The 11,603-nt window shown below is 35.1% G+C and overlaps 1 protein-coding gene across 1 annotated transcript; it reads right to left on the minus strand.

The window, feature by feature from the left end:
* Positions 1-1,570: 1,570 nt before the first annotated feature.
* On the minus strand, positions 1,571-6,332 carry LOC139861932 (cytochrome P450 CYP72A219-like). Its single transcript, XM_071850456.1, has 5 exons — positions 6,044-6,332; positions 2,961-3,181; positions 2,629-2,876; positions 2,146-2,530; positions 1,571-2,035 (listed from the first exon to the last, which is right to left on the minus strand). The coding sequence occupies exons 1-5, from the start codon at positions 6,330-6,332 to the stop codon at positions 1,607-1,609; spliced, it is 1,572 nt and encodes a 523-aa protein (XP_071706557.1). The 3' UTR covers positions 1,571-1,606.
* Between the last annotated feature and the right edge of the window lie 5,271 nt (positions 6,333-11,603).

Consider the following 11,603-nt stretch of genomic DNA (forward strand, 5'->3'; position numbering starts at 1 on the left):
ACAATAGTGAAAAACCCCTAAAAATTGACCTTAGACCTCCAAAAGTTCGTACAAAAATTGATATCTAATGAGGGGATTGAGTGGGGTATTTATAGGAAACTAAAAATTTGTCATGTACGTCAAACCCTTGCGACCGCGACCATAAAATTCGCGACTTCGATGTTGGAGAAAGTGATTTTCGCGCCCACCATAGAAATCTCGCTGTTACATTGTCAGCTAAAAAATTATCTTTCGTTCTGTCCAAATTTCTCTCTCAAAACTCAAATTTCGCACCCAAAACAGACATCTCGTGGCCGCATTTGAAATCTCGCGACCACAATTCCTTCACCAATAGCACTTTCATTTTTCTTTTGTTATTCGCATGGCTATTGTCTTCGAGTAATTATAATGCATGATGTTTACCACATGAAACATGATTGACTACTTCCATGCTCACATATGGGGATATAGGGATGACAATGGGCGAGAAAAAACTCGTGATCCGCGGGTACCCGATCCATGTTGGACAGATAAATTCATTAAATCCTACCCGCGGGCATGGGTACGGGTAAAAAATTATACCCGAGGGCGGGTCGTGGGTACATAGTACCCGCGTCGCGGGTAAAACCCGATCTGCTAATTCATGAGAATTTTTTTAATTTACCAACGAGTTTATATATAAAATTATCAGTTTAAAAGTTATTTTACTTGTAATGCAATAATGATTAAAAATATAATATTACATATAAGTAAAAAAACTTGATTTTCACGTCATTTGACACATGTAGCTTGTAAATATGGTTTAATATTAATAAAATTATCTAACTTTTCTAAAAGAAATTTAACAAAGTTGTATATTATTATTGCCCGCAGGTTATGGGTATCCGCAGGTCACAGGCATGGGCGAAATTTTGTTACCCGCGGGTGGGTAACGGGTCTCAATGAGCAAAAGAACAATCCGACGTGCGGGTCGCGGGTATATAGAACTCGTGCCCATTAGCCGCGGGCGCCATCCCAACTGACATACAACTATATTATGCATAAATGAAAACTACAACCGATTGCTACCAGACTAATCAATATTATTGGGGATTTTACGAACTGGGCTGAAATTTGGGCTTCACATTTGATAATGGGTGACATTTCTTGGTCCATGTTCGTGTCAACCCCTCGCGTAACTTTTGCAAACTACAGTGACCCCATCAAAAAAATACAAGGGCGCGCCCACTAGCGAATCTACAAGGACTCAAGTGTGGTCAAAGCAACCCATTAACTAAATTTCTATATATATAAAATACAATTAAAATTGTTTAGGACACCACTAAATTTATAGGTATGACCCTATATATTTTTAAAATTAGTGGGTTTTATGAAAGTAAATAGTCATTATTTAGAAAAAAAATTACAAAGTACCACTCAAATTGTGTAGAACTCCATTAAATTTTAATACTTAAAACGCCAAAGTGACATAAAATTTTGAGTAAACCCCAAAAATGATCACGTAATATTTTCTTTAAAGAATGAACACACATTGCATCTTTTTTATTTGTATACGATAACTTCAGTTATATATGAGCAAACGATTTTAAAATCCACAGTACATAGTACATCTCTAAGATGAAAAAGATTACTTGAGTTTATGCAAAATTAAATGTGCACCATGTTGGGGTTGAAGGGTGAGAACAATATGAGGAGCATGGACATATGATGTCGATAACTCAAAAGAGAACTTCTGTAAGATCATTGCGAGCGCAATTTTAGCTTCTAGTAATGCGAAATTTTGTCCAACGCATATTCGAGGGCCCCAACCAAAGGGAAAGTATACGACTTGGTTCTTGGTCGCTTTCGAGATTCCTTCAGAAAACCTATCAGGATTAAATTTCTTGGCATCGCTACCCCAATTTTCTTCATCGTAATGAATTAGCATGATTGGTATTCCAATTTGAACCCCGGATGGTAAGGAATGTTCTCCCAATGTGACATCTTTGTAAACTTTGCGAGCTAGCCCAACAACAGGAGGATACAGCCTCAATACCTCATAGAATATCATATTCACCTGAGTAGAAAGAAACGAAAATAACTATTTAGGCTTACAACTTTGATACAAAATCATTTTCAGTCATCTCTGATTTAAGAATTCGATCACGGTATGGTAGATGTACTTACAACTTTAAGATGGCTTAAGCCATCTATATCTAAGTTTTTGTCCCCAAAGACATTCAAAACCTCCTCCCTAGCACGTGACTGCCATTCTTGATGTTTACTTAAAAGAATCATTGTCCATACAAGCAAGCTCGAGCTAGTGTCATGTCCAGCAAAGTAGAAAAGCTTGCATTCTTCGATGACTTCATTAATAGTCATTCCGTGATTCTTTTTTTGATGTTGCTCGACCTCTTTTATATTAGATTCAAGCATTATTCCCAACAAATCTTCATAATTATCTTCTCCATCCTTCATTTCCTTAAGCCTATTGTCGATAATGCTTCTTATCAAGAATTTTATTTCTTTATCTATAGCCTTCATCCTCGTGTTCCTCTTGGTTGGGATATACCTATATATGTCAAATAATGATACGAATAGTTAGCCCTTTGTGCACGATCCTGATAATATTCTACTAAAGGATATGCATGTGTTAAATATGCAACTTACCATGATCCAGGGATGTAAAGAGACCGAAATGCTTCTGTAGCAAGTACACTTAGTTCTTTTATGCGTTCAAATATCCTAATTCCTTCTTGATAACTACTTCCGAATGCGGTTCTTGATATGACGTCACTAGTTAAAGTTTGAAGGTGAGGCCATACATCCAACTCGCAGCACGACCCCTTTGGGGAAACCAACTTATCCCACTTTTCAAGCATTTCACCGCAACTTAAACCAAAAGCGGGTACCATACTCTAGTTACAAATATACAACAACAAAATAAACTCATCAACTTTATTTGTACTAGGTCATAAATAAGTTGATATTGATAGTGGTACCTTTAGTTTTTTGACATGGAAAGCAGGGTTGATTATTTTTCTATGTTTGACCCACTGATCTCCTTCATGGCTAGTTACTCCGGTCACGAACATTTTACCGATAGGATTAGCTGGTTTCGGCTTTTGAAAGTCGTTTATATTAGTAAATATTTCTTTGATGAGCTCGGGGTCCATAATAGTCACTCTTGGTTGCCATCCCATCCATGTGAAGAATTGTTTTCCTACAATAAATAGAATTAATCATAATCATTTCATGTACTTGTAAACTACTTGAAAAGTTTCAACCTTTTGTAAAAAGCCCATGTATTATGCACTAATTTATTCAATTCAAGTTTAGCATTCAGAAAGAGTGATAATTCTTGTATCATATCAGAGGCCCTAAAGCAAAGGTGGGGTAACTCTGTCACCCAAGCCACAGAAGTCGTGTAGCAAGAGAACTATAGTGGACGTACTAATTCAAGAGAACATTGTGTTTCTTAGGCTACTCACAACGGTTCCTACTTGAGGGCCGCCCACCCTTTAGCCCTCCTGGACATCAATGGCAGCGGTTAGGGGTTATTCCAGCCTTTATTCCTCATTCTCGTCCATCTTTTAGTCCTTTTGTGAAATATATGTGGACGGAGAAATATGTTTATATGTGTTGTACTTTTTGCTTCTTTAGTTGTACATTTAATTAATTTATATAGTGGTTCCAAATAATTTGAGGAAGTATGTCATTGTTGGTAGTGTTTAGTCCTGAGTTAGTCCTAAGAAGGAAGTGCTGATGTGGCGCTGATGTGGCGGCTAGTCTTGGGGAGGAAGGAGTGTCACCATTGGAATTACGCTTAGACCAGTGCCTAGTTATATACTCATTACCGTCCAACATGTCACTCGTTATTTGGTGACATAGGCACCGGTTCGTTATCGGTGTCCCTTAAATATCCTCACCATCAATTTGGTGAAGGTACGTATCTTATGCCATGGGACCCACTGGTTGACTATTTTATTTATTATTATACTCCATAGATATAGATATAGGTGTGTGAGTGTGTAGCTCTTTATTATGATATACAGTTCAGAGCAAGGTTGCAAAATTCACTATTCGGGGATTAATCGGTCAGGACCTTGGAAGGATTAATCGGCAATTCGGGGATTAATCAACGATTAATCGGATTGTACTTTAGGCATTAAATATTAAATTTAAATAATTATATGTTTAAATATAGAAGAAAATTATAAATATAAACATAGACTTTAACATAATTGTCTAAATTTGTTGATTTTATTCAAAAATTATAAATTTCTAGTTTAAAACCATGTTAAAATGCTGACTAATTTTGACTTTAACCAAATTTGATTACCAAATTTGATTTAGAGCCATCAATTGACGTTGACCGGTTAGTTAAACGGATTTTGAAAAATCGGAACGGATTTCCCTTAAAAATAATTAATCAGGGATTAATCGACGAATAATCGGGTTTTTTACAACATTGGTTCAGAGTCTGTATTATTTAGAAGTAACATGGAAAAGATGAGTAAGGTTGAAGCTATGAGGTAGCTAGGTGAGGATAAATATTAATAGTTTTATTTATATTCATCTTATTTTAATATAATAAAATAGGAGTATGTTTCTAGAACTAAGGTTGTATTATTTATCTTATTTTAATATAATAGTCATGCTTTAACTTGTCAAATTTTTTATTTTTTAACCTTAACTTTAAATAATTTTTTTTATGTTATATAATATTTGATAAAAGTTATATCAAATGAAATCATGTATAAAACTTAATATATTTATATAAATTTTATCAAATATTATATAACACAAAATAAGTTATCTAAAGTTAAAGTTAAGAAATAAAGATTATGAAATTATGAAACTCAAAACGGGACAATTAATTTAGAACGGATGGAGTAACTATTTTATGTATAATTAAAATTATGATTACATAATTTTGTGTTAGTTTAACAAAATAAAAAAAATTAATTAATTAAGTGACATTTAAGAGAAATATGTTTAGTCATGAAACACATGATTTGATAATGTGTTAGTTATAAGATTTTGTCAGTAATGTGTCAGTTATAATAAATAAAATGTTGGTTATGACAGCGAGCGGTCTTAGTGGCCTCCTATTGATTCCTAAACGGATCATACTAGGCTAATAGTCTTCTTTTTATTTCAATGATATAGTGCGATTTACGCGGGTTCTAAAATCTTAAAAGTATATTTAATGCTATCTATCTATTTAACAATGTTAAAACTAAATACGAATACAAAATATTTGCTAAATCAAATAATATTTATTAAGCTACAAGATCCCATGCCAAAAGAAAACTTCATATCAAATGGTACTCATATAAACTTTAAATTACAAAATCAAAAATAATCCGGGACTTAAATAAATTAACAAAATATTTTGAAATCATAGACTACTGAGATTGTGAGTATAATATTAAATGTATATGGTTTACCTAATCGAATTATTATGTTATTATTTCTGTCTATTTCCCCAACCACCTAAAGTATGTTGCTACTTTGTGCGGTATAAATTGTAGAAGCGAATAGCATGTAACTAAGAGGTATCTATAATCTTTAAAGTAGCGTTTATATGATGTTTTTAAAGTATCTACATTAAATAGTCTGAATTCTCTTTAGCAAAACATTATTCCTAGTTATGAATAAAAAAAAAATACAAATATAAACTCATGAAACAAGCATTAGACTCTATATAGTCTATGTATTTTGTATAATCCTATCATTGTATAGCCGGTAAAGTTTTAGTCCATTATACATACATATATATTATTGTTAATGAGAATAGGAGTATTATACAAAATGCATAAATTATATACAGTCTAAAACCATATAGATCAATAAATGAAAAGAGTTTAATAAGAGACAAGATGTAAATAAACTAATTGATCCGTATCTTTTTGCATAATTAAACTAGAAAACATATACTCCGTATTACATTCATGATCATAAACGTTAGTTTTTGACCCAAAATCGTTTTGAGCCGTTTGGCCAAACCAATCCGTCCGCCCGTTTTGCTACATCTACTTGCAATTTTATAACAAAATAATGATTGAAAAGAAGTACTAACCATGTTTTTGCAGAGATTGATAGTTGAAACCCACGACGCGTGAAACAACTGCTTCATGATCATCATGATCGAGATCAATATGATTAGACTTTGATGCTCGAATCATCGCGGATGCTTCTTTCATATCCCCAAACAAAAATCTGTATTTGTTTCCTTTGAATCCTTGATTCCTCAAATACTTGTCCAGCTTCTTGGGTGTCACCCACACCCTGTCTATTAGTTTCCATAAACATAGTACAACTGCTACTGCACATGAGAGCACAAGTGTGTTTCTTACTTGTTCGTACATGGTACATGTGCTTGATTCTTTAATTAATTGCTGGGACATTAATAAGGATGTATATATAGGGGGAACTGCAACTGTCAAAGCAACATAAAATTATTAGAATACTCGATCTTTTCTCTACCTATGTAAATGAGAAATCATATTTGTTACTAATCTTTTCTTTATTAGTACTACTCCACCCTCCGTCTCATATTAATAGTCCTCACATAAAAATATTCAATTTAAGAAATCTAATCATTATATATAGAATTTTTTCCTTTACTTTACAATTTTACCCTTTACGTTTTACCCATCTTTTTATCTTATACACAAAAATTAAAGACATAAAAAAACTTTACCATATTATTTTTATTTATGTATGAAATTAAACTATTAATTTGAGAAATTCTAAAATGAAATATTGAATTATCAATATGGGACGAAGAAAGTATATTACTACCGTGAAAAAATATTCAAATAGTGTCTTTAATTCATCTGATTCTTCCATTGTAATAGCTAGATCTACCATGTTCTCGTTACACACTTCACCCTTCACACCAAGATCTCACACCACTATCAAACCACAACATCATACGAACACTTTTCATATTATTAACAACATCAAATATCAACCTGAAAATGTTGGGGTATGGATCAAAGTGGATCGGAACCGGAACAGATCCATCAACAATCATTCGTCAAATTCAAACATGACAAAAACTCATGTCTCCGATTTTCCTACAGGGAACGTTTCATCTTCTAACCCTAATCTGGAAAGAACAAACGACGCCGATTTTTCTCCCCTTAATCGATCATCCTCTAACCCTAAAAAACCAACATCCACCAATCTCAACAATACAAACAGCTCGATCTACACCGATTCAAGATACATGAGCATGCAAAGAATCTGATAAAGAAATGCGGTAACCCTAACACACCTCTTTCAAATACAAAACCCGAAAACAAATCTATCACATCATTCCGATTCTTCAACTTCCCAGATTCTTGGTCGTCGAACCTATGGGGTCTTTTCAAAAAATACGGTGATATATCAGAAGTTTACATCCCGAAGAAAACATTAAAGAATGGGAAGCGTTATGGATTTGTTCGTTATAAAAACATTCCGGAGCACTATGTTGATTCATTCACCAGGAAACTAAACATGATTGCAATTGATGGTAAGCTTCTAGTTGTTTACAAGGTTCACGATCGTAAAGGCCCTCAAAAAGATATCCCATTCGGCCAACAGTCTCACAAACAAATCCCAATCGGCCAACAGCCTGTTCATACAACCCAACAAAGTCAAAAAGATAATCCCTCATTCTACCCTAATAAGGTCGTAGACAATCGTAAATTCTCCAATGTGCTTAACAATAAACAGCTCATTCGCACTGTTGAGGTATGTCTTGATAATCATAAAGAATTTTCTATTAAAGTCCCTAAAGATGAAAGGATAATCGAACTTCTTGGTCATGCTCTCATGGGCGTGATTAAAAATATAGATCATCTTGAATATTTTAGTGAAATATGTAAGTCGGAAAACCTCAACGGCTTTGAAACTAAATACCTCGGGGGTAAAGAAATCATGCTAATATTCGAGGATAATCGACTTGCCCTTGATGTACTTAACCCCGAAAGTTTTGGCATGAAACATCCACTATAGAATTGGTTAAATAATATCCACCCATGGGATCCGGAAGAGTACTCTTCCCCGGGTCGCCTTGTTTGGTTTTATATTAAAGGGGTTCCTATAACATGTTGGTCAGAGTCCACATTTCGCAAAATTGCTAATTGTTGGAGCGAGGTCATTGATATGGAAAATTGTACAATTGATGAAAAGAGGTCCCAAGACCTTTCCATCGGTAAGGTCCTCATCATGACCTACTCGTTCTCTTTCATCAATCGGCATGCCCACATCTACTATGACTCCAAAATCTTTTCGGCATTTGTTATTGAAAACACCGATCAACCTATTGACTTTAATTCCAATGATAACGAATCGTCGGTATGGGAAGACGATGATGCTCAATACGATGATTACATCTCCGATAAGGAATCTTACAACGACGGTAATTTGTCACAAAGATTCGAGAACCAAAAAAACCACCTCAGTCAAAGAAAACGTCAATCATAATGCTACACAAGAAAATTCCAGCAACCACCATTCGTCTTCATCTTCAAAGCGTATTGAAACTACCATCTTCTCAACTAAACCTATTAATTGCCCTTCACCCAACACCAACGCTAATCATTTCAATAATTCACAATCTTCTAGTGAAGGTACCCATGTCTCGGATACACAAAATATTAATGAATTGCACACCCCTCCATAACGATTTAGCCAAACCACCTTACACCCACACACCGCAACACCTAAAACCAATTCTCTTAATCCGGATCCAACCATCCCCCTAAGCCCAAATGACTTGATAAATTCCCTACTAAATAACAAGCCCACCAACACACATGGCAAGCCCATTACTTTTAATAATCGACCTTGGTCACCACCCAGGAATATTGTTATGGACTCACCCACAACCCGTAACACTTCCACGGCCCAAGAAAACACCGCTACTGTTTTGGTTCCACCCACAGCCTGTAACACTCCCATGGTCCAAGAAAACACCCCTAAGCCCAATTGCCCCACATTGATTAGCCCAACACCCGTGATTAATCCGCGTGTAAACGATGCTCCAATGAACACTTCACTGTCCAAGGAAAAAATGCCTTCAACCAATTCGTCAATTAACAACACCAACCCTATATCCCCAACTCACTGCCATATTGCCTCGAAAAACCCATGAAAACCAAACCAACCTTCCCAACACGAGATTACCGATATCCTAAGTGACCCATCAGTTTTCAACCTTAAGAATGAAAAGATACCATTAGATATGTCGAACAGCAAAAAGAAAAACAAAAATATAAACAATCTATGTTTTAAAATGGTAGCACATGATTAACCGGCTCCAAAACCTACATCAAACACAAACTTCGCCATTAAACCACCTATTGATTCTGGCAAGAAAAGCACAAGGTCAAAATTCCTTTACATCAAACATTGTGCAAGAAGTGGACAAAAACTGAAATTATCACAATTAAATCACAAATCGACTTCCATATCCAAGATTTCGGGTAATACCTCAAAGACATCTTCTAAATTGAGATGTATGGACGGGAACAATTCACATAAGGTTTCAAACAATTCTATTGACACAAAGGAGTTCAGTCAAGGAATTGGTATTCGTTGGGACACCGACGTTTGAGCTCCTATCCTTCCAATCGTATTGTAAGTTTTCTAATGAGTTGCATTTCACTTAATATTCTGGGTTTGGCTCAAACGGATAAAATTAGTTGGCTCAAAAATATTTGTAATAAAGAAAATCCGGTTATCTTAAGTCTTCAAGAAACCAAATGTAGAAATTCACCCGACTCCCTAATTGAGTCTTTTAGTACAATTCTAACCTTAAGTTTGTACAAAAAGATACAATCGGGGCCTCAGGGGGATTACTACTTATCTTGGACCCTTTCACTTTCATTTTTGACCTAGCCATTGAGGGTGAATTTTTTCTCGCCATCAAAGGCAAATGGGCGGGATATGCTTCCAATATGGTAATCATTAACTTATACGGTCCACACTCACATCAGAAAAAACTTAGATTTTGGTCTGAACTTACTACATTAATCGGTTCCATTGATGTTCCCCACATTATCTTTGGTTTATAAAGCCTTAGCCATTTCGAGGGTGGGCCATGGATACCATCGAAAAGATCTATCCCAGATCTTAAAGAGGTCATACTTTAACGAAGTTAGAACAAACTCTGAACGTCTTAATTGTATCTTTAAACAAACATGTGCTGATAACTTTAACAATTTCATATGAAACGCTAATCTAATCGATCTTCCACTTGGAGGGAAAAATTACACACGAATATGTTTTAACAAATTAAAATTTAGTAAACTAGACCGCTTCCTCATTTCCGAAAGCATTCTCCAATTATGGCCTGGCGTCTCCTCCAAAACACTTGATCGAGACGTGTCTGATCATTGGCCAATCATCCTAAAAAACTCCTTCTTAGATTTCGGCCCAAAACCTACACGTGTATTCAACACTTGGCTAAAATTCAAAAATGCTGATGAAATCATGAAAAACACATGGCTCTTACCTGTTAATGGCAATTGACCAGATTGTATTCTCTGAAATAAACTAAAAAATGTAAAACTTGAACTCAAAAAATGCAGTCTACAACTAAATAACCTCGATACCAAAATTAATGCACACCTTAATGCGTCTAATGAATGGGAGAAACTCGCGGAAACTAGACCACTAACCGATTCCGAAAGAGAAAACTGGGTTAATAACAAAATACAACACATCGAAAAAGAAAAAAGAAAACTAACATGCTAAAACAAAAGGCTCGTATAAAATGGAACCTCGAGGGCGATGAAAATTCCAAATACTTTCATAATTATATTAAAAGATGTGCAAACAAAAATAACATCCGCGGTATATCTCTAAACGGAGCTTGGTCCGAGGATCCAAACCCAATAAGTACTTTAAAACACTATTTAAATCCAAAAAATGTAAGGGCAACTGTCCATTCGAAAACGATCCCCATCGTTCCTACATCACCCATGAGGATAACCTCTTTCTTGAAGCCCGATTTTCTGAAAATGAAGTGTGGAATGCGCTTCAATACTGCGACAGTTCAAAAGCTCCCGGTCCTGATGGCTTTAACATGAAATTTTTTAAAAAATATTGGTCGCTGATAAAAGAGGATCTCGTTAAAGCCCTAGATTGGTTTTGGATCAATACCGAAATATCTAAGGGATGTAACGCCTCCTTTTTCACATTAATTCCTATAAAATCCAACCCAATCGGATTTAACGAATACCGTCCAATCTGCTTAATCGGAAGTTATTATAAAATCCTCAGCAAAATCCTTTCCAATCGCCTCTCAAAAATAATACATAAAATAATCGGTATTGAACAAACCGCTTTCTTAAAAGGTAGAAACATCCTAGATAGCGTCTTAATAGCAAACGAAATTCTCAATGAATTAAAAAGGATAAAACAAAGGGTTAAAGCCAAAAATAAGCTACAAACTTACACAAATGCACCGATGTCGCCCACAAACTCATTTCCGTCCTACTGTCGCATACAAACTTATAAAAAATGTGCCGATGTTAACATTTCGTTACCGGTTACCTGATGAACCGGTAAAGTTAATTATTTAACTTTTTTTATTCATTTTATATGTCCCGATGTCGTCCATATACTTTCAGTTATGTCCC

This window comes from Rutidosis leptorrhynchoides, chromosome 8, assembly GCF_046630445.1.
Source record: "Rutidosis leptorrhynchoides isolate AG116_Rl617_1_P2 chromosome 8, CSIRO_AGI_Rlap_v1, whole genome shotgun sequence".
Taxonomy (NCBI): Eukaryota; Viridiplantae; Streptophyta; class Magnoliopsida; order Asterales; family Asteraceae; genus Rutidosis; species Rutidosis leptorrhynchoides.

Bases quoted from the DNA above. Each gene is read 5' to 3' on its own strand.
- LOC139861932 (XM_071850456.1), bottom strand. From the start codon at position 6,332: ATGTACGAACAAGTAAGAAACACACTTGTGCTCTCATGTGCAGTAGCA. The intron at 3,182-6,043 runs GTTAGTACTTCT...TATTTATTGTAG, and splicing joins TCAATCTCTGCAAAAACATG to GAAAACAATTCTTCACATGG. The intron at 2,531-2,628 runs GTAAGTTGCATA...TGACATATATAG, and splicing joins CTTTACATCCCTGGATCATG to GTATATCCCAACCAAGAGGA.